This window comes from Oncorhynchus tshawytscha, linkage group LG10 (genome assembly GCF_018296145.1).
Source record: "Oncorhynchus tshawytscha isolate Ot180627B linkage group LG10, Otsh_v2.0, whole genome shotgun sequence".
Classification (NCBI taxonomy): Eukaryota; Metazoa; Chordata; class Actinopteri; order Salmoniformes; family Salmonidae; genus Oncorhynchus; species Oncorhynchus tshawytscha.
The window spans coordinates 59,381,836-59,408,416 of record NC_056438.1 but is presented as its reverse complement, the minus strand read 5'-3'; the positions used below and the strand labels follow the sequence as shown (position 1 = coordinate 59,408,416).

The 26,581-nt window shown below is 43.1% G+C and overlaps 1 protein-coding gene across 2 annotated transcripts in view; it reads left to right on the top strand.

Annotated features, from left to right (window-relative positions):
* Positions 1–26,581, top strand: part of LOC112260546 (dipeptidyl aminopeptidase-like protein 6) — a 123,725-nt gene that overhangs the window by 70,098 nt on the left and 27,046 nt on the right. For both annotated transcript variants that reach the window (XM_024435738.2, XM_024435739.2), the window contains exons 2-8: positions 7,800–7,914; positions 9,519–9,617; positions 16,049–16,143; positions 16,253–16,327; positions 16,436–16,488; positions 20,139–20,220; positions 22,101–22,221. In XM_024435738.2, the coding sequence (XP_024291506.2) occupies positions 7,800–7,914; positions 9,519–9,617; positions 16,049–16,143; positions 16,253–16,327; positions 16,436–16,488; positions 20,139–20,220; positions 22,101–22,221 (640 nt within the window). The remainder of the gene's footprint in view (positions 1–7,799; positions 7,915–9,518; positions 9,618–16,048; positions 16,144–16,252; positions 16,328–16,435; positions 16,489–20,138; positions 20,221–22,100; positions 22,222–26,581) is intronic.

Here is a 26,581-nt window from a genome sequence, read left to right as displayed (position 1 = left end):
CGTATGCATATGAGATGAATAATGTAGGGTATGTAAACATTATATAAGGTAGCATTGTTTAAAGTGGCTAGTGATATATTTACATCATTTCCCATCAATTCCCATTATTAAAGTGGCTGGAGTTGAGTCAGTGTCAGTGTCAGTGTGTTGGCAGCAGCCACTCAATGTTAGTGGTGGCTGTTTAACAGTCTGATGGCCTTGAGATAGAAGCTGTTTTTCAGTCTCTCGGTCCCAGCTTTGATGCACCTGTACTGGCCTCGCCTTCTGGATGATAGCGGGGTGAACAGGCAGTGGCTCGGGTGGTTGATGTCCTTGATGATCTTTATGGCCTTCCTGTAACATCGGGTGGTGTAGGTGTCCTGGAGGGCAGGTAGTTTGCCCCGGTGATGCGTTGTGCAGACCTCACTACCCTCTGGAGAGCCTTACGGTTGAGGGCGGAGCAGTTGCCGTACCAGGCGGTGATACAGCCCGCCAGGATGCTCTCGATTGTGCATCTGTAGAAGTTTGTGAGTGCTTTTGGTGACAAGCCGAATTTCTTCAGCCTCCTGAGGTTGAAGAGGCGCTGCTGCGCATTCTTCACGATGCTGTCTGTGTGAGTGGACCAATTCAGTTTGTCTGTGATGTGTATGCCGAGGAACTTGAAACTTGCTACCCTCTCCACTACTGTTCCATCGATGTGGATAGGGGGGTGTTCCCTCTGCTGTTTCCTGAAGTCCACAATCATCTCCTTAGTTTTGTTGACATTGAGTGGGAGGTTATTTTCCTGACACCACACTCCGAGGGCCCTCACCTCCTCCCTGTAGGCCGTCTCGTCGTTGTTGGTAATCAAGCCTACCACTGTTGTGTCGTCCGCAAACTTGATGATTGAGTTGGAGGCGTGCGTGGCCACGCAGTCGTGGGTGAACAGGGAGTACAGGAGAGGGCTCAGAACGCACCCTTGTGGGGCCCCAGTGTTGAGGATCAGCGGGGAGGAGATGTTGTTGCCTACCCTCACCACCTGGGGGCGGCCCGTCAGGAAGTCCAGTACCCAGTTGCACAGGGCGGGGTCGAGACCCAGGGTCTCGAGCTTGATGACGAGCTTGGAGGGTACTATGGTGTTGAATGCCGAGCTGTAGTCGATGAACAGCATTCTCACATAGGTATTCCTCTTGTCCAGATGGGTTAGGGCAGTGTGCAGTGTGGTTGAGATTGCATCGTCTGTGGACCTATTTGGGCAGTAAGCAAATTGGAGTGGGTCTAGGGTGTCAGGTAGGGTGGAGGTGATATGGTCCCTGACTAGTCTCTCAAAGCACTTCATGATGACGGATGTGAGTGCTACGGGCGGTAGTCGTTTAGCTCAGTTACCTTAGCTTTCTTGGGAACAGGAACAATGGTGGCCCTCTTGAAGCATGTGGGAACAGCAGACTGGTATAGGGATTGATTGAATATGTCCGTAAACACACCGGCCAGCTGGTCTGCGCATGCTCTGAGGGCGCGGCTGGGGATGCCGTCTGGGCCTGCAGCCTTGCGAGGGTTAACACGTTTAAATGTCTTACTCACCTCGGCTGCAGTGAAGGAGAGACCGCATGTTTTCATTGCAGGCCGTGTCAGTGGCACTGTATTGTCCTCAAAGCGGGCAAAAAAGTTATTTAGTCTGCCTGGGAGCAAGAAGTTAAGCTGTATTTTGGTGTATTGCACTTGTAATTGTATGAAAGTTAAATATTTCTAATAATTGTTTTTGAATTTCGCGCTCTGCAATTTCACCGGATGTTGTCGAAACGTTAATAATGAGACATTATTTGATTATAAAACTGAAGATGATGTTGGTGAAGAACCATTTTTCAGAGTCTACAGGAGGGTGCACCAACTACGCAATAAAAGTTGACAGGCAAGTAATTTTTGTTTTTACCAGAAGGCTAGCCAACTAATCAACTATCTAGTAAACACTTCGGATACGAGGTTGGTGTCTCTTTTTTAAACAAAATTAAACTGATATATCTTGTAATTAAACAAAATAGTAAGGTGGCCAATAACTGGGGAACGTATGCCGATAATACGGGACATATTTTTTTGCTAAAACGCTTATCAAAAAGCTGATAGTAGTAGTATTTCCACTGAAATGTCAAACATGCTAATTGCTAACCCGTTAGCTAAAATATTTACGACACCAATAATCACAAAACATTGATGGCTTGATCACAAGAACACTGTTGAAAGTAATATATTTTTTAAACACTGTTGAATATACCGATAATACATGGTGCTATGCTAGCTATCTAGCTAAACAATGAACCATGATCCCAACTCATAACGTTACTACCCTGCATGAATCTGCAGGTAGCTAACCAACCAGCTTCAATGTTAGCTAGCTAACATTAGGCTATAACTAGCAAAGCAAATGGCTCTGAGATACAAATTACATTACTACACAGATCACAAACGTAATGTTAGCTAGCTGACCTAACAGCAGTCAAGCACCCAAGCTAACTGGCCAATGATAGCTAGCTACTTCCAGACACAAATGAGAAAACAGCTCACTCTGACCATTTTACTCGCCCTAGCAGAGCTGGTTAGGCTGTTTTCATGTTATCCAGAGGGTTGTTGACTGCAACTGTGCTGCTTCTTAACACCTGCCCGCTTAACCCGGAAGCCAGCTGCTCCAATGTGTCGGAGGAAACACTGCTCAACTGACGACCAAAGTCAGCCTGGAGGCGCCCAGCCTGCCACAAGGAGTAGCTAGAGTGCGATGAGCCAAGTAAAGCCCCCCCGGCCAAACCCTCCCCTAACCTGGACGACACTCTGACAATTTTTTTATGATATCATGAAACGGAGTGGTGGAGTTATGTCACACATGCAGCTAACAAAAATGTATGGAAATATGTTTGCTCTAGCCAAAATTACAACCATGTAATTACAGCATTAATGCAAAAATGGAGGAGGTAAGTGGAAGGGAGAGAAGGTAAGGAGATTGTCTGTCGGCCCTGCATTAAAGACCAAACTTGGTAAAAAAAAATAGGATACATTTAAATGAAGTATACCAGTTCCATTTCAGGACCCAAAAATGTACAGCTGCGCCATACAGGTTGCAAAATACTTGGATGAGATTTTCGATGTGCCGATTCCATGGCACATTGTTTTGTGTATCAGTTCATAAACAATGCTTGATTCAAAACTTAGTTTTAACAATTTAAATTATTATACAAAGTTCTTGCTACCCATAGAATTTTATGTACAGTGGGGCAAAAAAATATTTAGTCAGTCACCAATTGTGCAAGTTCTCCCACTTAAAAAGATGAGAGAGGCCTGTAATTTTCATCATAGGTACACTTCAACTATGACAGACAAAATCAGAAAAAAATCCAGAAAATCACATTGTAGGATTTTTAATGAATTTATTTGCAAATTATGGTGGAAAATAAGTATTTGGTCACCTACAAACAAGCAAGATTTCTGGCTCTCACAGACCTGTAACTTCATCTTTAAGAGGCTCCTCTGTCCTCCACTCGTTACCTGTATTAATGGCACCTGTTTGAACTTGTTATCAGTATAAAAGACACCTGTCCACAACCTCAGTCACACTCAACTCCACTATGGCCAAGACCAAAGAGCTGTCAAAGGGCACTAGAAACAAAATTGTAGACCTGCCCCAGGCTGGGAAGACTGAATCTGCAATAGGTAAGCAGCTTGGTTTGAAGAAATCAACTGTGGGAGCAATTATTAGGAAATGGAAGACATACAAGACCACTGATAATCTCCCTCGATCTGGGGCTCCACGCAAGATCTCACCCCGTGGGGTCAAAATGATCACAAGAACGGTGAGCAAAAATCCCAGACCCACACGGGGGGACCTAGAGAATGACCTGCAGAGAGCTGGGACCAAAGTAACAAAGCCTACCATCAGTAACACAATACGCCGCCAGGGACTCAAATCCTGCAGTGCCAGACGTGTCCCCCTGCTTAAGGCAGTACATGTCCAGGCCCGTCTGAAGTTTGCTAGAGAGCAGTTGGATGATCCAGAAGAAGATTGGGAGAATGTCATATGGTCAGAGGAAACCAAAATATAACTTTATGGTAAAAACTCAACTCGTCGTGTTTGGAGGACAAAGAATGCTGAGTTGCATCCAAAGAACACCATACCTACTGTGAAGCATGGGGGTGGAAACATCATGCTTTGGGGCTGTTTTTCTGCAAAGGGACCAGGACGACTGATCCGTGTAAAGGAAAGAATGAATGGGGCCATGTATCGTGAGATTTTGAGTGAAAACCTCCTTCCATCAGCAAGGGCATTGAAGATGAAACGTGGCTGGGTCTTTCAGCATGACAATGATCCCAAACACACCACCCGGGCAACGAAGGAGTGACTTCGTAAGAAGCATTTCAAGGTCCTGGAATGGCCTAGCCAGTCTCCAGATCTCAACCCCATAGAAAATCTTTGAAGGGAGTTGAAAGTCCGTGTTGCCCAGCAACAGCCCCAAAACATCACTGCTCTAGAGGAAATCTGCATGGAGGAATGGGCCAAAATGACAGCAACCATGTGTGAAAACCTTGTGAAGACTTACAGAAAACGTTTGACCTCTGTCATTGCCAACAAAGGGTATATAATAAAGTATTGAGAAACTTTTGTTATTGACCAAATACTTATTTTCCACCATAATTTGCAAATAAATTCATTAAAAATCCTACAATGTGATTTTCTGGATTTTTTTCTCTCATTTTGTCTGTCATAGTTAAACTGTACCTATGATGAAAATTACAGGCCTCTCTCATCTTTTTAAGTGGGAGAACTTGCACAATTGACTGACTAAATACTTTTTTGCCCCACTGTATAAGGGGGATACAAACACCCCATCTCTACAAATTTTGCTGCAAAGAGACCGAGTCGTTAGATCACTTGTTTTGGTACTGCCATATGTAGCTTGTTTTTGGTCACAGGTTCAGAAATGGATTAAAAAAATCACATTTACCCAAAACTAGTTAATCGATCAATAATATAATTATGCTCTTAGTAAAAATGGTAATCTTTAATTTATAATCTGTAGAAACTATCAGAAAAGAAAGGTTCAGCACATGTGAAAAATATATGGCAAGTAGAAATACAAACTGGATGGTTTTCAGAGATGGATGGGTAGCTGAAGGGTGGACCTAAAAAAAGATAACTCATGTAAAATGTATATAGTATGTATAAGCTGGAAGTAGAAGTCTAAGTAATGTTGTCCATTAGTTTACTCCAATTATGGTAGAATGGTTAGGGGAAAGTAATAAAGAAGAAAAAAAACATACATTCCGTTCTCAGAACATGAAGAAAAATTTCCATTAAAACTTTAACATTCAGAGAATGTTCTAAGATTGTTATTTACAAACATATATATTCCATTCTCAGCATCAACAAAACTCTCTCCATCCTCTATCTTGTTAAGTGTGTTCAGGTGAGTTGGCCGCGCACACTCATTCGCTTCACCTGATCTTAATGAGTGCTTGTTATCTCTGAAATTTGGTCTTTCAATAGACTAAAATGGTTTATTCCTTGTGGAGGTCAGAGGGCAGCAGACAGTGATTTCCCGATGAACCCAGTGTTGGGGTTTTTACCATTAGGAGGTGATAACACAGGAATATTCATTTCCTCTATCACAGACCCTTATCTCACTATCAGTTTAATATGAGGGAGATGCCTCTGTTGCAATAATATATGCACCTGCTGGTGTTGACACACACACGCATGAGTCAACACGCACCACCACCACCATGCACCACCACCACGTACCACGCACCACCACCACGCACCACAGCCTCAACAGAAAGATGCAGAGCAACACTGATCCATATTAATCCAGAGCTGTTGATTGCCTTGTTGCCAATTAAGCCTGATCTCTATGTGCCCACAGTGAAATGCTGTGCTCCAGCCACTGCTCAGAGCTCAGTGGAGGGGAGAGGGACATAGACCCTAATGAGGAGACACCATACAGAGATCTTTGCATTAATCAGTTTAGCCTACTTCCAGACCTCTAAGTGCTTTAGCCAACTCGGTTGTCATGCCTCTGGAAGTAGTCTAGACTGGAACCTGGCTAGAATCAGCCTGGGATACCAACAGATAGAGCAAAGTCTTAACCCTGATTCACCTATAGGACACTCATCCCTCTACACTCTGAACTGAGATGGTGTGCAGTGAATTATCTGCCTGAGTTTACATTCGTTTGTCAGTCTTATCGGGTAATCAATACAGCCACTGCACCTCCATAGGGATATAGTTAGGTTTTGTATGTCATGTGCAATTGATTGTATGTGTGTATAGTATTAGGGTTGATAGACCGTCTACCATTTGTTTGTCTCTGAGGAAAGGACAGGAGAGGCTCATCATTTCTCTCTCTCGTTCTGCATGGAGCAAGAGCACATAGTGCATACGCCACTCAACCCAGGCAAAGAGGCTGCAAAGAGACTCATCCTGAGCACTAGGACCATGGGGTACTGTAATATAATACTAGAGGAGGTAGAATGACTGTAGAAGCTGCAGGATGGTGATCTGTCCTACAGAAAGAGTGGGAAGAGAAGGGAACGGTGTAAAGGTGTGAAAGACTCTGGGGATATGCTCAGGTGTTCTGGATCTCCCAACGCAGCACATTTTAACATAAGGAACTGTCTTCAGCGTATTTGGTTTTTCCTGTCAATTCCCCCATCAGAGCTTATTCTGTCACTTAGATTCCCTCTAGGTTATTTCAACAGCTGTGTGGCTGGGAGCCTATCACAGGAGTGTTGCAGTAGTAGCACAAACACAGTCAGTGAGTACATTTACATGCACAGTAATAATTTGACAAACTAATTATGGCAGTAGGCAGATTTATGCAATAGTCATGTAAACACCTTACTCTGCTTACCTTAATCGGTGTAAGGTCAACTTCGAAGTAAACATACACAGATTAAAACAACTTGTTTTCTGAGCAATCTTTAGAATTATTAGGACATGTAAACACCTTAATCGTATATGATCTGCGCATGTGCAAGCACCAGCCGAGCGAGCCTCCCTCTTTATCGTGAGTGAAGTGAGTTCGGAACGACTGAATGGATGCGTCTTAGAAGTAGTTTTCACATACAAACTTTATACAAATTAAAAATCAAATGTGCTTTATAAATAATATAGTCGCTGTGGTAGAACATGTATTTTGATTGGCAATGTTCTGTATTTAGTGCCATCAGGTAGCCTGATTTCAGATGTGTGTCCATGTAAACGGGTCTGTATTTAGTGCCATCAGGTAGCCTGATTTCAGATGTGTTCATGTAAACGGGTCTGTATTTAGTGCCATCAGGTAGCCTGATTTCAGATGTGTTCATGTAAACGGGTCTGTATTTAGTGCCATCAGGTAGCCTGATTTAAACGATTTAGTGTGTATTTAGTGCCATCAGGTAGCCTGATTTCAGATGTGTGTCCATGTAAACGGGTCTGTATTTAGTGCCATCAGGTAGCCTGATTTCAGATGTGTGTCCATGTAAACGGGTCTGTATTTAGTGCCATCAGGTAGCCTGATTTCAGATGTGTTCATGTAAACGGGTCTGTATTTAGTGCCATCAGGTAGCCTGATTTCAGATGTGTATCCATGTAAACGGGTCTGTATTTAGTGCCATCAGGTAGCCTGATTTCAGATGTGTTCATGTAAATGGGATTATTAGAGAAATCGTTCTTCTTGCAAAGCATGTCAATGTTTTAATAGAACTATATGAATCTGATTATCCGCAATAATCACATTATTGTGTGTATGTAACCGTACTCATCGCCTCCCCTTCATTATCCCCCATTGACCTCTATTAACTTTTGTGTGTTTGTGTTGCAGGACCTGGTGGGCAGTGCCCCTCCACAGAGGAACTGGAAGGGGATAGTCATCGCCCTGCTGGTCATCTGCATCATCTTGTCTCTGATCGTCACCTCTGTCATCCTGCTCACCCCAAGTATGTAACACACAATGCTGCATCACACTACATTACACTTATTACATTATACTTATTAACACTTATTACACTGCATAGCAGAAAATACTCATTTGTGGTGTAGACAAGGTTAAAAAAAGGCTTCTAAAGTTTGTAATTTCCACTTTAAAATGTCTGACTTGATTTGCCCTAACTAAAGATGTATCAATCCCTACAAATATTTCCATTCATTATAATCCACATAATAATTCACATTTCCTATTGCTGCTGGATTATTGTCCTGCTGTGAGAAACTGGTCAAATTAAGATCCTACAGTACATAAGTACCTGAGTCAGGCCACCAAAAGAAAACTTCTAGTTAGAGATTGCAATTGGCCTTGCTAGCAGACAGCCCAGTAGGTAATTTAATTTCCTAAACCCATTCATTCAAAGACAGACGGGAGTAGAGATGTTGAGATGTGTCAGCTTGGAGATTGCATATTGGTTTTTCAGAAGGACGAAGTGAGGTCATCCTCTCACTAGGTAATGGGGCTTTAATGTAAAATGTCATTCAGTCTTGTTTAATGAAGATTATTATGCAGTAATAGCTCTAGTCATTTTTACAATTGCCAGTGCATCAGAGGTGCTGTTTGCCTCATGTTGGGAATCCCTCTCAATGGTCTTTTACCAACAGATGAAGATCATTTGCAAATTCAGAGACTTGCAAAGGTACTGTATATATGTAGTTACATTTTTAAATGTGTTATTTTTAGTTCTCTCAATTTTCTGCAAAAGCTACTTACTGGCACATTTTATTTGATTTTACCTTTATTTAACTAGGCAAGTCAGTTAAGAAGAAATTCTTATTTTCAATGACGGTCTAGGAAAAGTGGGTTAACTGCCTGTTCAGGGGCAGAACGACAGATTTTGTACCTTGTCAGCTCGGGGGTTTGAACTTGCAACCTTCCGGTTACTAGTCCAACGCTCTAACCACTAGGCTACCCTGCCACCCCATATGTACATCCCTTCTAGAATCTCTTACTGGTGGTACTCTACATACATCCCTTCTAGAATCTCTTACTGATGGTACTCTAATGTCTTTTCCTGAATAAACTGACAGGTGAATGTAGAAGATAAATATGTAAAGCTCCCATATGGGGTTGAAGGGGCATACACACACACACACACACACACACACACACAGTCTCTATGTAACTCAACCCTCTAGCGCTGCTGTCTACCTTGACCGGTCTCAGCTGTTTACCCTGTGCAGCTAGAGAGAGTTACGGCTGCCTGGAAAAACTGGCCAAGCTGTTGTGAGTTGATGCTGGCGGATCAATGGAGTGTCTCTTTCTTCTTTGTAACATTTCCTTAATCGCTGTGCCTGTGATATGGGAATTCCAGTCCTACTATCTCCAGAGACAGAAACAGCGCATAATAGTCAGACTCTGACAGATGTCTCCTACCCTATTTTTATGACCCCCTGCAACTTTTTGCAGGAAAAGTGACAGTCACCAGGTAACAAAGGTGGCCAGGTCCCTTTTTTTATGTGAAAGAGAATTGAAACATAACAGTATCATATTATTGTACCTGATTAATTCTATGACTTCTTCCACTTTTGTTTTGTTGATATATTCCACTGGCAGTTGCAGATGATAGCCTTGCCCTCAAGAAGAAAGTCACCATTGAGGACGTCTTCGGAGGAGATCTTCACGTGCACGACCCCGCCGCTACATGGCTCAGTGGTGAGTCGTTATAGTTACGCCCTGCCCTTTCATCTGCCAATAGAAACTGAAGCTAACACAGCACCCACCAACCAGGAACTGTTACTTGTTAGTTGACATTATTAGAGCACCACATTTACATATTGTAGACGGCGGTCGCTAAGGCAATGACTCTATCTGCGTAAGCATTCCAAGCCGTATTACTTTTCCCATTAGACAGCCATTACTATCAAACAAGAGGACCACACATAAAACATATTGAAACCTAACTAGCACTTCAATTGCCTATTGAATTTAAACATAATCATAGAAACCCAAATCCTGATTTAAAGGCATAATGGATCACTCAGCCAATGTGTTTACTGTGAATGCTTATTATCAAGCCCTCAAGGATTACATGGTTATAGTCTCATGGTTATTCCCTTACAACAGAGACAGACAGCCCACAGAACTAAGTAAGCGTTATACAGAGAGACAGAGCCATGTAATCCAGTGAAACCTTGAAATGTGCCCGTTTATGCCGTTATGCACCATACAGTATTGTAGCTATAATGTATGCAGAGCATGTACAGGACAGGCCCAAATTAAACAGATGTAAGGCTGGTCTGATATGACCTTTTTTAACCTTGACAACGTAATATGGAAAGCAAGCTGCAGAACACATGAATGTTGGATCAATCTACTGCTCGCCCTCTAGTGTAAGAGACTCAAACTACTTTGTTTTTTCATTGACTCTCCATTAAGCACAAAAGTAGTGCCAGAATTTATTTTATTTCCACATACTTTTACATACTGATTTATATACAACTTTATCCACTGTATGCAGCAGTAACATAGCTTATCTTCTTCTCCAGAAAGTAACCTTTTCATAATATAATATAATTACTCACTCAGTCTGGATATCTCGGAAGAGAATTTAAACTGAATTGAAAATTCAAATCTTGGCAGAATATTTTGGCCCGGGCGGCCCTGCCATGACTTTGGAAACATGCTGATGTCCAGTGTTTTGTGTAAAAGACAGTCAAAGGACAATGCAGGGAAAAGGTGTCTGCAGAGAAGTTAAACAGCAGGCTAAAGGGCTTTTCCCTCATCAAATGGACCATGATAATTAACCTCACCAGCAGAAATACACACACACACACAAACTTCACAGTGTGTATTTTTCTAACGACACATTGGAATGTTCCCTATCATTCTTCTCTGATAAAATCTTAGTGATTCATTGTCTGACATTCCTCCGTGTCAAAGTTAAGTTAATGCAATCAGCTCAACATTTGGTTCTGATGAGCAGTGATAATGCGTAGGATCGTGCAACCTTGTACTTCAGTAGTCCTCATCAATATGTGGTGCGTTGGTTTCATTCAGAGTGATACATAATTGATTCAGCGTTTCTCTTTGACCACCGCTTGTCACCGGTCTCTTTGAACCTCTCCTTTGAGCAGGGCTTAAGACCAAGTTTTTTAATCACCGTCCCAGAATTGTCCCGAAGTGCAATTTCAACCGTTCCAAACTGAAGAGGAACCATCCTAAATGCTAAAATACTTTGTTTATTTTTTACATGTTTTGATATGCCAACATAGGTTTACTGTAGGACCTACAGTTGAAGTCGGAAGTTTACATACACTTAGGTTGGAGTCATTAAAACTTGTTTTTCTACCGCTACACAAATTTCTTATTAACAAACTATAGTTTTGGGAAGTCGGTTAGGACATCTACTTTGTGCACGACACAATACATTTTTCCAACAATTGTTTACAGACAGATTATTTCACTTATAATTCAATGTATCACAATTCCAGTGAGTCAGAAGTTTAAATACACTAAGTTGACTGTGCCTTTAAACAGCTTGGAAAATTCCAGAAAATTGCCATGGCTTTCGAAGTTTCGGATAGGCTAATTGACATAATTTGAGGCAATTGGAGGTGTACCTGTGGATGTATTTCAAGGCCTACCTTCAAACTCAGTGCCTCTTTGCTTGACATCATGGGAAAATCAAAAGAAATCAGCCAAGACCTCAGAAAAACAATTGTAGACCTCCACAAGTCTGGTTCATCCTTGGGAACAATTTCCAAACTCCTGAAGGTACCACGTTCATCTGTACAAACATTAGTACGCAAGTATAAACACCATGGGACCACGCAGACGTCATACCGCTCAGGAAGGAGACGCGTTCTTTGGTGTGAGAAGTGCAAATCAATCCCAGAACAACAGCAAAGGACCCTGTGAAGATGCTGGAGGAAACGGGTACAAAAGTATCTATATCCATAGTAAATCGAGTTCTATATCGACATAACCTGAAGGGTCGCTCAGCAAGGAAGAAGCCACTTCTCCAAAACCGCCATTATAAAAAGCCAGACTACGGTTTGCTACTGCACATGGGGACAAAGATCATACTTTTTGGAGAAATGTCCTCTGGTCTGATGAAACAAAAATAGAACTGTTTGGCCATAATGACCATCGTTATGTTTGGAGGAAAAAGGGGGAGGCTTGCAAGCCGAAGAACACCATCCCAAACGTGAAGCACGGGGGTGGCAGCATCATGTTGTGGGGGTGCTTTGCTGCAGGAGAGACTGGTGCACTTCACAAAATAGATGGCATCATGAGGACATAAAATTATGTGGATATATTGAAGAAACATCTCAAGACATCAGTCAGGAAGTTAAAGCTTGGTCGCAAATGGGTCTTCCAAATGGACAATGACCCCAAGCATACTTCCAAAGTTGTGGCAAAATGGCTTAAGGACAACAAAGTTCAGGTATTGGAGTGGCCATCACAAAACCCTGACCTCAATACTATAGAAAATGTGTGGGCAGAACTGAAAAAGCCTGTGCAAGCAAGGAGGCCTACAAACCTGACTCAGTTACACCAGCTCTGTCAGGAGCAATGGGCCAAAATTCACCCAATGTATTGTGGGAAGCTTGTGGAAGGCTACCCAAAACATTTGACTCAAGTTAAACAATTTAAACAATTTTAGGCAATGCTACCAAATACTAATTGAGTTCATGTAAACTACTGGGAAAGTGATGAAAGAAATAAAAGCTGAAATAAATCACTCTCAACTATTATTCTGACATTTCACATTCTTAAAATAAAGTGGTGATCCTAATTGACCTAAAACAGATAATTTTACTAGGATTAAATGTCAGGAATTGTTAAAAACTGAGTTTAAATGTATTTGGCGAAGGTGTATGTAAACTTCCGACTTCAACTGTAGGTCATTCACAGTGATTTAAAACGCTAATAAAAGTAGGTCTACTACTGAAATGTATAAATGGGTCTGTCAACTGAGCCAGAAATTCACATAAAATAATTTGCCTCTAAAATGGCCAACGTTGGAATAATATTCACATGTATTTTACATGAATGTACAGGTAACTGTCAAAATAATAGAAACACTTGAGGTATACAAAGTATATTGAAAGCAGGTGCTTCCACACAGGTGTGTTTCCTGAGTTAATTAAGCAATTTAACATCCCATCATGCTTAGGGTCATGTATAAAAATCCCCAGTTGCCCATTATTTTTGCTACCATGGCTAGAAGAAGAGTTCTCAGTGACTTTAAAAGAGGGGTTTCAAAGGAGCATAGGGAGTTTAAAGCGTGTGTGTGTCTCTCAGTCACCAGATCTCGACCCAATTTAACAGTTATGGGAGATTCTGGAGCGGCGCCAGAGTCTGCGTTTTCCACCACCATCAACAAAAAAACAATTATGGAATTTCTCGTGGAAGAATGGTGTTGTGTCACATTCCTCCAGTAGAATGGAGTTCCAGACACTTGTAGAATCTATGCCAAGTTCTGTTCTGGCATCTCTTGCTGGCCCAATGCCCTATTTGTCACGCCCTGATCTGTTGCACCTGTCCTTTTGATTGTCTCCACCCCCTACAGGTGTCGCTGATTTTCCCAAGTGTATTTATCCCTGTGTTTCCTGTCGCTCTGTGCAAGTTCGTCTTGTATGTTTCCAAGTCAACCAGCGGTTTCCCCGTTCTCCTGCTTTTTGCATTCGCCTTCTTTTAGTCCTTCTGGTTTTGATTCTTGCCTGTTTCTGGACTTTGTACCCACCTGCCTGCCTTGACCACGAGCCTGTCTGCCACTCTGTACTTCTTGGACTCTGATCTGGTCTTGACCTTTTTGCCTGTCCACGACCTTACTCTTGCCTACTCCTTTGGATTAATAAACATAATGATTGCGACCATCTGCCTCCTGTGTCTGCATCTGGGTCTCGCCTTGTGCCTTGATACTATTAAGATCCTTTATGTTGAATTGTCCATTATTTTTGCAGTTACCTGTACATATAAAATTAGCATACATCTCAGTGTAGCTTAGGTGATGTGTCCACATCAATTTTGACATGAGGGAGGCGCCAGAAAATGTAGTCAAACTTTAATGAGACTTTTTATTTACATTAATATAGGACAATCTCCAGTCATGTTTGACAAATATAATGTAGGATAATTAACATTAACGTCTAACGGCTTGATTCTTTTGGAGTAGGCCTACTTGAGGAATGTTTCATTCATCAATTACAAGAGCGGAGAGAAAGAACCGTATCTGTTTTGCACCAAGTATCACCCAGCTTGCAATCTTAGTGGAGGCAGTCAGCATTTAAAACCTGTAGGTTTTATGCCATGTCATGGGGCATGTCTTTCCTTGATTCAAGTAGCCTAGCCATTATCAGACCATAGACATTTTTAGGGAATTATTTGATAAATACTTCCTTATGCCATTGAAACCAGCTTTCTTTTATTGTCCAGCAGCCAGACACAATCTTAGACATATTAGCAACCCATGCTAGTTGTTGCATCAGTAGATCTCCCCTCTTTCAACATTTCGCATGGATATTTTCATCTGTCACGTGAAACCGCTCGCATGTGTGATGCACTTTTTAGAACATTGTGTTCCTGCTACATTTAAAAAAAAATATTCGCGCATAGCTTACTGCTGTGTGCACATTGCTGCGCTTATAATGTGAAGAAATAATAGTTTATCATTTTAAGCTAAACATTCTGATCTGTTGCATCAGCCTCATTGCTTTTTAAATGTTTTTGATGTACAGTGGTTGTATGAACTTTGGATCTATTGTCCCAGAGTCTGTTTTGAAGACTCTCCGGGAATATTTTGTCATCAGGACATTGTTAATTTCGAGCCCTGCCTTTAAGACACAGAAACAGGAAGGAGACTGAGTCACTTTGCCTTCACTCTGTCTGTGGTCTTATAGGGACACTGTGTACTGTACTCTGCTCTCATTCGTTTTCATTGATTAAAGCAATTTAATGAATGGCTTTTGTTAAAGATGTCAGGCCTTCAGCAGTTTGGACTCACATTATTTTTTTTTAAACTATGCAAGTCTGTTAAGAACAAATTTTTATTTACAATGACAGCCTACCGGGGGACAGTGGATTAACTGCCTTGTTCAGGGGCAGAACGACAGATTTTTTTTACCTTGTCAGCTCAGGGATTCGATCTAGCAACCCTTCAGTTACTGTCCCAATGCTCTAACCACTAGCCTACCTGCCACCGAGGAAACTCATACACTTTCCATTATTCCTAATTCATCCATTTTGATAGTTTTGTGAGCGGAACTGTCATGACTGAGTAAATATTTGGACTAGAGCAGGAAAAGGTTTTCAAAACAGAATACAAAAGCAAACAAACTTGAAGTTAATTACGTAGAAAAACACACTACCACAAAATCCAAATAAATCTTCATTATGTCTAGCAATATGAAGTCCTTCCAGTATCAGTAGCATCAACACTTTACTGCTATTGCTGTGGCAAATACTAAGTAAGGGAGATGAGATGGCTATTCAATCAACCTTAATTTGAATGGTTGAAACATTGGAGAGAGCAGCAAGGACCTTTTCTCTGCATTTCTCTTGGTAGAGGGGTTTATCTGAACAGGACACAGTGAGACTGAGGAATCGGCTCTGGTCTAGAGGACAACACTACCAGTATCACACTACTGAGCAGAGCTGAGTGGAGCAGAGCTGAGTAGAACCAAGCCAAGCTGTACTGTCCTTGCCTTTTTATGCATCCACCATAGGAACCAAATACCTGAGCCAGCTTAATATGTTTTGGGTCGGCACAATAATGTGAAAATGGTCTACCACTTGGACCATCCCACTCGGCAGACACTGGTTGAATCAACATTGTTTCCACGTCATATTAATGAAAATACGTTAAACAAACCTGGAATAGACGTTAAATTGACGTCTGTGCCCAGTGGGATCACACTGTATGTATCCACACCTTACAGCTCCTGTATATGCTGCAGAGGTAACAGGATACCAGCAAGGCCTGCTCCAGTTGTACCTTGGTGCCCCCCTAAAAGATATCTGCTCTCAGTCTGGTGTGGAAGGCTGGCCCCTCATGGCCCCATTATAAGTACTGTTTGAAACAGCTGGATGCGTATTCCACAATGTAATGCTCTCTCTTCTATGCTGTTTATTATTTCCAGACAATGTACTGCTGTATCGAACACGAGAAGGGGACGTGGTCAAACTCAACATCGAAACACAGGAGAGGGTCATTTTGGTGGAGAACAGGAAGTTTGTGAGTATTAGCAAATTTTATTCCCGAACATGTAGGTGACATGGTATTGAAAAATGTATGATGACCTTTTGTAATAAATTTGCCTCAAACATGCTTCTTTGTTATCCAGGAAATGTTCAAAGCCACCAAGTACCACATATCTCCAGACCTGGAACATGTGTTGTTGGCCTACAACGTGGCCCCAGTAAGTAGAAAGGACCACACTTCTTATTTTGTCTCAGATGCAGAGTTTATGGGTTGTTTCTGCCATGCGAGGTTGAATGCTGGATGCTGAAGTTGTTTGTCTCTGCAGGTCTACCAGCACTCCTACATGGCCTTCTACATCATCTGTAGTCTCATCACCCCGTAAGTCAGTCTGTCTCTGTTTCTCTTTTCTTTCTTTCTTTCTTTCTTTCTTTCTTTCTTTCTTTCTTTCTTTCTTTCTTTCTTTCTTTCTTTCTTTCTTTCTTTCTTTCTTTCTTTCTTTCTTTCTTTCTTTCTTTCCTTTTCTTTTCTTTTCTTTTCTTTCTTTCAAGTATTAGATGAAATAGGAAACTGTTGAATGTTTTTGGGGACAGCTTGACCTTCTGCTACATAAGTGCTTAGTGTCGGTGGTCACATCTGGTGGATGAAGTTAAAACCCCATCCCTAATATCAGCCAATGTAATGGTCTCTTCCCAGCAAACCAAAATTGGGTTCCCAGAACATTTGTTAGGTCACGGCAAATGTTCTCTTAACACAAAAACTGCCCAGTCGTGGTGATGATTATAGAGTGTTTGCATAAAACATCTGCCAGATGGTGCAAGAACATTCCTAAAACATATTTAATCTCTTCCCAAAACACAAAAACTGTCCAGTTGTGCATATGATTCAACCAATGTTTATTTTAGGGTACCAAAAACACTCACCTGGGGCCTCATTTATAAATGTTGCCTACAGACAAAATATGCCCCAAAACGCTACTGGATTTTTCTTGCTCAACAGTTTCCAGTGTGTATCAAGGATGGTTCACCACTGAAAGGACATCCAGCCAACATGGAACCTATCTCTTGTGATGTAACTGTTCCCACGACCTAATTAAATGTTCTGGGAGCCTTTAAAGAACTCAAAGGCTGTTCTGTCAACATTCTTGCACTATCAAAGGATTGTTTTATGCACCCTGATACAGACATTATCTGAATGTCAGCACAACTGGACAGTTTTAGTGTTATGGGAACCATCTCCTGTCATATCCCCACAAAGTTCCAACAACCTAAATAATTGTTTTAGGAACTTTTAAAGAACATTAGGCAAATGTTTTTTTGCAACCTAATAGAGACATTGTAATAATCAGCACATAATCAGTCCTGTGTGGCTCAGTTTGTAGCTCTTGCAACTCCAGGGTTGTGGGTTCAATTCCCACGGGGGACCAGTACGGAGGAGGAAAAGTATGAAATGTACAGTTCCAGTCAAAAGTTTGGACACACCTACTTAGTCTTTCTTTATTTTTACTATTTTCTACATTGTAGAATAATAGTTAAGACACCAAAACTATGAAATAACACATGGAATCTTGTAGTAAGCAAAAAAGTGTTACAGAAATCTAAATATATTTTATATTTTTGATTCTTCAAATTAGACATCATTTGCTTTGATGACAGCTATGCACACACTTGGGCATTCTCTCAACCAGCTTCACCGGAAATGCTTTTCCAACAGTGGAAGGAGTTCCCACATATGCTGAGCACTTGTTGGCTGCTTTTCCTTCACTCTGCAGTCCAACTCATCCCAAACCATCTCAATTGGGTTGAGGTTTGGTGATTGTGGAAGACAGGTCATCTGATGCAGCACTCCATCACTCTCTTTCTTGGTCAAATAGTCCTTATACAGCCTGGAGGTGTGTTGGGTCATTGTCCTGTTGAAAAACAAATGCTAGTCCCACAAAGTGCAAACCAGATGGGATGGCGAATCGCTGCAGAATGCTGTGGTAGCCATGCTGGTTAAGTCTAGTTTAATCACAGACAGTGTCACCACCAAAGCACACCATCACACCTCCTCCTCTATGCTTAATGGTGGGAACCACACATGCAGAGATCATCCGATCACCTACTCTGCATCTCACAAAGAGACGACAGTTGGAACCAAAAATCTCAAATTTGGACTCATTAGTCCAAAAGACAGATTTCCACCGGTCTAATGTCTCTTCTTCTTCTTATTGGTGTCCTTTAGTAGTGGTTTCTTTGCAGCAATTTGACCATGAAGGCCTGATTCACGCAGTCTCCTCTGAACAGCTGATATTGAACTCTACGAAAAACTTGAACTCTGTGAAGCATTTATTTGGGCTGCAATCTGAGGTGCAGTCAACTCTAATGAACTTATCCTCTGCAGCAGTGGTAACTCTGGGTCTTCCATTCCTGTGGCGGTCCTCGTGAGAGCCAGCTTCATCATAGTGCTTGATAGTTTTTGCAACTGCACTTGAAGAAACGTTAAAAGTTCTAGAAATTTTCCGGATTAACTGACCTTCATGTATTCAACTAATGATGGGCTGTCATTTCTCTATGCTTATTTGAGCTGGGGGCTATCTTTTGTATACCCATCTTACCTTGTCACAACATAACTGATTGGCTCAGACGCATTAAGGAAAGAAATTCCACAAATCAACTTTTAACAAGGTACACCTGTTAATTGAAATGCATTCCAGATGACTACCTCATGAAGCTGGTTGAGAGAATTCCAAGAGTGAAGACCTGCAAGGCAAAGGGTGGCTATTTTGAAGAATCTCAAATATAAAATAAATTTAGATTTTTTTCTAACACTTTGTTGGTTACTACATGATTCCATGTGATATTTCATAGTTTTGATGTCTTCACTATTATTCTACAATGTAGAAAATAGTAAAAATAAAGAAAACCCTTGAATGAGTAGGTGTGTCCAAGCTTTTGACTGGTACTGTATATAAAGAGGATGAGTAAAGTGATGGTGAACAACCCGGTTACAAATATTTCCCTGGGTTAGTTACAGTTGAAGTCAGAAGTCTACATACACCTAGGTTGGAGTCACTAAAACTCGTTTTTCAACCACCCCACACATTTCTTGTTAACAAACTATAGTTTTGGCAAGTTTGTTAGGACATCTATTTTGTGCATGATACTAGTCATTTTTCCAACAATTGTTTAAAGACAGAATATTTCACTTATAACTCACTGTATCACAATTCCAGTGGGTCAGAAGTTAACATACACTAAATTGACTGTTGTGAAATCTGAGTTTAAATGTATTTGGCTAAGGTGTATGTAAACTTCCGACATCAACTGTATATCTTGTCATGTCCTAACAATGTTAACACAACCTAATGAAACATTCTGGGAACCTTGTTAAGAACAGACAAAGTGTGTTCTGGGAACGTTCTTGCAACATCAGGTGATTGTTTTTTTCACCCTAAAAGAAACATTGTAGAATCATCTTCACAACTGGACAGTTTTTATGTTTTGGGAACATATATTTTATGATGTTCCCACCAGACTGTTTCCCACACCGTAATGAAACATTCTGGGAACCTTTTATAGAACATCAGTCAATTTTTTTCAAACAAACTTTTGGGGAAAGTTTCTGTGGTGGTTGTTACAGATGTTGTGCATAACATTTTAGTGAATGTTAGAACCTTCCAATGATATTTCATCTAAAACATTTTTGTTAAATAAATATATTTGATCAAAAATGTTCTCCGAATGTTTTTGGGATGTGATCATCCTAATATTAGATTTTAAAAAAGCCTAACTTGAACTTTTATTGTTCTGGGAATATTGTCACACACTCTGTCTGGCCTTGTTTTTGTTCCATATTTATACTTCGTATTAAAGTTAAGCAAACTTTTCTAGTGCTAAATTTAGCTTTGGATGATTGATTTTATCATTACAGAAGCAACCTAGATAGCTCACTGGAAGATTCCATGTATTTTTGTGCACAGTCTGAGGCACACACTCTGAAACACATACACACACAGACACCATGACAGAGTGTGTGTTTTATCTCCACAGGGAGACATGGAGTCTGAATCCTCCTGAGGTACGGAACGCCCCGCTGCAGTATGCTGGATGGGGACCTAAGGGCCAACAGCTGGTAAGAGACCCCACACACATGTCTACACCCTCACTGTCTCACTGGAAAAAAACACACATGCACACAAACGCGCTCACACACACACACACACACACACACACGTCAATTACCGATATGCTCCAGCCTTGAACTTGAAACAAATGTTGTTCCAGCATTTTGAAGGTATGACAAAGGGAGAGAGTTGACAGACACCATGATAAGCCCCTCTATGCTTTCCCTTTCTCCACAGCACCACTTTGGATGTGATGTCAAAATGCTGTTACTATGGTTAAAACAACATTGTTGTTTTTGTGGGAAAGGAGAGAGGTCTTTTAAAAAGAGCAGTGTCTCACAGCTACAATATCTTTGTTGTTTTCCCTCATTAATACACACTTCCTCATTCACCTCATAACACACAGCACTTTAGACAGGACTAATTACAGAACAACATTAATGGGCTGTATTCCCTTGTGTTTCTCCACCTTTTATTGCAAATCTGTAGGTTTTGTAATTGCTCTTATCATATCATTGGTCTACATTAGGCTACAGACACATTTAGAGGGAGAAAATATTAATATTTGAAGCTACTACAATATGAGATTTTGTCGTCTGCCAAGTGAGAAAGCGGCTACATTTGCATATGGTAATATACCTGATTGGTTTATTTTTGTTTTGATGTTTATCTGCGTGTTTGGTGAATGAAGAGCTAGAGCTGTATGGGTGAACTGTCTGAGCCGATGTATTTACTCTCACCTGATAATACCAGATAGTTATTCTTCTCCCATTTCTGGACGTAATGATTTTGCATATTAAAACCTGTCACAATTGTCAGATTGTCCATTATATGACATTGCATATGAAACGTGTGTTTGGATCCAGTGGTGCTGATTCCTTTGTCATGTAGAGTAATTTCCCATGGCTTAATGATCACAGCAGGATGCTTCTCTGTCCCCTGTCCCCTGGTTCCACATCACTCACACACACACACACACACACACACACACACACACACACACACACACACACACACACAAGCCCCATGTACAAAGGGTATAGAAAATGAAGAGAGTAAATCAATGTTTGAGAGTTTGTCTGACGGACACAGCTCAGATATAACCCTCTCCCACTGACACAGGGTGAAGCTGAAGGACAGGAGAGGAGAGTGGATTGACAGCAGTAGTCTTCTTAATCCCTACTACTCACTATGGCACCACGGGCACAGTGGGCATACACCAGCAGTCCAACATAGCATCAGCAGCTTAACACAGTAATGCCAACCTCCCCACTCCCCACAACCTCCCCACCCCTGTCTGAACTAGTTCTCAATCACCCAGAATGTGTGTGTGTGCATGGTTGTGTGTTTGTAGGTGTATGTGTGTGCATGGATGTGTGTGTGTGTGCCCCTTCAGTGATTCAGACAGCTACAGTACCTTCATTCGAAGCAGAGGGGTGTTTTGCTTACTACTCTATTTGTAGATGGAGTGGAATATGACCTCTAATGAAATCTGCTTCCTTTTATATCTGCTGTATTCAATGCTTTAAGGCATGTTTTGTCACTCAGTCCAGATTGGGTTGACGTGTCTATTTGTGTGAGTGGAAATGTCTCCAGGCTGAAGGATGGATGGGTGGTTTTAGTACTGAGTGAATGTCCCACTGTGATGAAAATTGCCCAGAAGGAGTTTCAGTCTTTTTTCTTTATCTAGTAATTCATTAAGGGTTATACAGTTTTATTATTATAAGGTAGTAATTATGTTTTATCTACTGTAGTAATTATAAGGCAGCCATAGTGTCAAGCTGAAAATAACGCATTTGAAAGCCTGGCAAGAATCAAAAGCAAAATCTCTGAAATGTAATGGTACGATGCTGTATTCACTCCAGCGTCATGTCCCTTTTTTACCCAGATCTTTATCTTTGAGAACAACATCTACTACAGAGCAACGGTGGAGAGCAGGACCATTCGCCTGGTGTCCACAGGGAAGGAGGGAGTCATCTTCAATGGCCTGAGTGACTGGCTGTATGAGGGTAGGAGAACTACAAATACAGCCTCACTACTGCATACAGAACTACAAATACTAGCTGGATAGAGAACGCTTGTTAGTTACACCCCAGTATTGCAGCGGTATTGAAACACAGGGCATGGAATCACAAAGAAACCCCTCCATCTATGCTGTACAATGTTTCAAACAAGGATAAGGAATAATACAATCATAACAAAGAATAGAGACCATTTTGTTTCCATTTTAGTCATTTAGGAGACGCTCTAATCCAGTGCGATTTACAGGAGCAATTAGGGTTAAGTGCCTTGCTCAAGGGCGCATCGACACATTTTCACCTAGTCAGCTGAGGGATTCAAACCAGTGACCTTTTGGTTTCTGGCCCAAAGCTCTTAACTGCTAAGCTACCTGCTGTTTTTAAGATTAGTTTTTCCCCTCTCCTCCAAGACAGCAGGCTATCTATGCGTTGTGTTTGTAAATTATTTCCTTTTAAAGACAAACATCTGGTTGCATTTCACTATCTTTGTCCCCAGAGCTCCCCTAGCTTGTCTCTGTGTTTAGGCAGTATTCATTAATTCATGTCTGCATCGCTGCAATCTGCAGCTGGCTGTCATCTACACTACACTGCCTCCATTTGTAATGTGATATTAAATATTTCCTGCTCAATATTGTATGTGAGCTTTCTATAGATCTACCTACTGTATTCATTTTTTCATTAATTTCTTTAACATTTTCCTTCATTTTGATTTTTTTTTTTCTAATTTTATTATTTTGTATTATTTTTTTATAGCTTTATTTAACCAGGCAAGTCAGTTAAAAACAATTTCTTATTTTCAATGACGGCCTAGGAACAGTGGGTTAACTGCCTGTTCAGGGGCAGAACGACAGATTTCTACCTTGTCAGCTCGGGGGTTTGAACTTGCAACCTTCCGGTTACTAGTCCAACACTCTAACCACTAGGCTACTAAGGGGTTTCGATGTATCCCCTTATATAACTTCATTACTGGATGGGATGTGTAGGTTTTATAGTGTTTTGACTGAGTTTCATAACAGCAGGCTTAGGTTTAAGGTGAAGGTAGTTCCTCCTCTCTCTGCTAGTCGCTGCAGTTCAACCACAGGGCATTCTTGATCCCAAATCAGTTTTTGAGAGGATTATAAAATCATTATAACGCCCTTGTTTACCCTAAGGTCACTCTATCACTATGTAGGCCCATAGAGTACCACATTATGAGTCATAATACCCATAAAACATAAAGGTCAAACAGGGAAATGGTTCCAATCATTTTTTCACCAGTCACTTTGTAAATATCTCGAGGACAAGGTGACTTTTATCATTATATTCGCCTGTATTGTAACGGTTTTCTAGTGGTGATGAAGGAGAGTCGGACCAAACTGCAGCGTGTCGATTGCGATCCATGTTTAATATAACAAAGAAACACGAACTTACAAAAAAACAATAAACGAAACCGAAACAGCCTATCTGGTGCAAACTAACAACGAGTACACATAGGACACTAAGGACAATCACCCACGACAAACTCAAAGAATATGGCTGCCTAAATATGGTTCCCAATCAGAGACAACGATAAGCACCTGCCTCTGATTGAGAACCACTCCAGACAGCCATAGACCTTGCTAGACAACCCACTAAGCTACAATCCCAATACCACCACCAAAACCCCAAGACAAACACACCACAATTACAAAAACCCCATGCCACACCCTGGCCTGACCAAATACATAAAGATAAACACAAAATACTTTGACCAGGGCGTGACAGAACCCCCCTAAGGTGCGGACTCCCGAACGCACCTCAAAACAATAGGGAGGGTCCGGGTGGGCGTCTGTCCATGGTGGCGGCTCCGGCGCGGGACGTGGACCCCACTCCTTTAATGTCTTAGTCCCCTCTCCCTTCGTCCCTGGATAGTCCACCCTCGCCGCCGACCATGGCCTAGTAGTCCTCACCCAGAACCCCACTGGACTGAGGAACAGATCGGGACTGAAGGACAGCTCGGGACCGAGGCAGCTCGGGACTGAGGGGAAGCTCGGGAGTGAGAGAAAGCTCAGGAGTGAGAGAAAGCTCAGGAGTGAGAGAAAGCTCAGGAGTGAGAGAAAGCTCAGGAGTGAGAGGAAGCTCAGGAGTGAGAGGAAGCTCAGGAGTGAGAGGAAGCTCAGGAGTGAGAGGAAGCTCAGGAGTGAGAGGAAGCTCAGGCAGGTAGATAGATCTACCAGCTCCTGGCTGGCTGGTGGTTTCAGCAGATCCTGGCTGACTGGCAGATCCTGGCTGACTGGCAGATCTGGAAGAGTCTGGTTGACTGGCAGATCTGGAAGAGTCTGGTTGACTGGCAGATCTGGAAGAGTCTGGTTGACTGGCAGATCTGGAAGAGTCTGGTTGACTGGCAGATCTGGAAGAGTCTGGTTGACTGGCAGATCTGGAAGAGTCTGGTTGACTGGCAGATCTGGAAGAGTCTGGCTGACTGGCAGATCTGGAAGAGTCTGGCAGACTGGCGATGCTGGGCAGACCGGCGGCGCCGGGCAGACTGGCGGCGCCCGGCAGACTGGCGGCGCCGGGCAGACTGGCGACGCTGGGCAGACTGGCGACGCTGGGCAGACTGGCGGTGCTGGGCAGACTGACGACGCTGGGCAGACTGACGACGCTGGGCAGACTGGCGGTGCTGGGCAGACTGGCGATGCTGGGCAGACTGGCGATGCTGGGCAGACTGGCGATGCTGGGCAGACTGGCGATGCTGGGCAGACTGATGGCGCTGGGCAGACTGGCGATGCTAGGCAGACTGGGGGCACTGGCGGCGCTGGGCAGACTGGCGGCACTAGCTGCTCCATATAGGCTGACAGCTCTGGCGGCTTCTTACAGACTGACCGCTCTGGCGGCTCCGTGCTGACTGGCAGCTCCTTGCAGACTGGCAGCTCCTTGCAGACTGGCAGCTCCTTACAGACTGACAGCTCCGTGCAGACTGACAGCTCCGTGCAGACTGACAGCTCCGTGCAGACTGGCTGCTCCATGCAGACTGGCTGCTCCATGCAGACTGACAGCTCTGGCTGCTTCATGCAGACTGACAGCTCTGGCTGCTCCATGTAGACTGGCTGCTTCATGCAGACTGGCAGCTCGGGCTGCTTCATGTAGACTGACAGCTCTGGCTGCTCCATGCGGACTGACAGCTCTGGCTGCTCCATGTAGACTGACTGCTTCATGCAGACTGGCAGCTCGGGCTGCTTCATGTAGACTGACAGCTCTGGCTCCTCCATGCAGACTGACAGCTCTGACTGCTCCATGCAGACTGACAGCTCTGGCTGCTTCATGCAGACTGGCAGCTCTGGCTGCTCTATGTAGACTGGCTGCTTCATGCAGACTGGCAGCTCGGGCTGCTTCATGTAGACTGACAGCTCTGGCTGCTCCATGCGGACTGACAGCTCTGGCTGCTCCATGCAGACTGACAGCTCTGGCTGCTCCATGCGGACTGACAGCTCTGGCTGCTCCATGCGGACTGACAGCTCTGGCTGCTCCATGTAGACTGGCTGCTTCCTGCAGACTGGCAGCTCGGGCTGCTTCATGTAGACTGACAGCTCTGGCTGCTCCATGTAGACTGGCTGCTTCATGCAGACTGGCAGCTCGGGCTGCTTCATGTAGACTGACAGCTCTGGCTGCTCCATGCAGACTGACAGCTCTGACTGCTCCATGCAGACTGACAGCTCTGACTGCTCCATGCAGACTGACAGCTCTGACTGCTCCATGCAGACTGACAGCTCTGGCTGCTTCATGCAGACTGGCAGCTCTGTCTGCGCTGAACAGGCGGGAGACTCCTGCAGCGCTGTGTCGGAGGAAGGCTCTGGCTGCGCTAAACAGGCGGAAGACTCCGGCAGCGCTGGAGATGAGGAAAACTCTAACAGCGCTAGATAGGCGTGAGACTCCGGCAGCGCAGGAGAGGAGAAAGGCTCTGGCTGCGCTAAACAGGCGGGAGGCTCCGGCAGCGCTGTAGAGGAGGAAGGCTCTGGCTGCGCTGAACAGGCGGGAGGCTCCGGCAGCGCTGTAGAGGAGAAAGGCTCTGGCTGCGCTGAACAGGCGGGAGGCTCCGGCAGCGCTGTAGAGGAGGAAGGCTCTGGCTGCGTTAAACAGGCGGGAGACTCCAGCAGCGCAGGAGAGGAGAAAAGCGCTGGCTGCGCTGAACAGGCGAGGCACACTGAAGGCCTGGTGCGTGGTGCTGGAACTGGTGGTACTGGATCGAGGACACGCACAGGAAGCCTGGTGCGGGGAGCTGCTACCGGAGGGCTGGGGTGTGGAGGTGGTACTGGATAGACCGGACCGTGCAGGCGCACTGGAGCTCTTGAGCACCGAGCCTGCCCAACCTTACCTGGCTCGATGCCCACTCTAG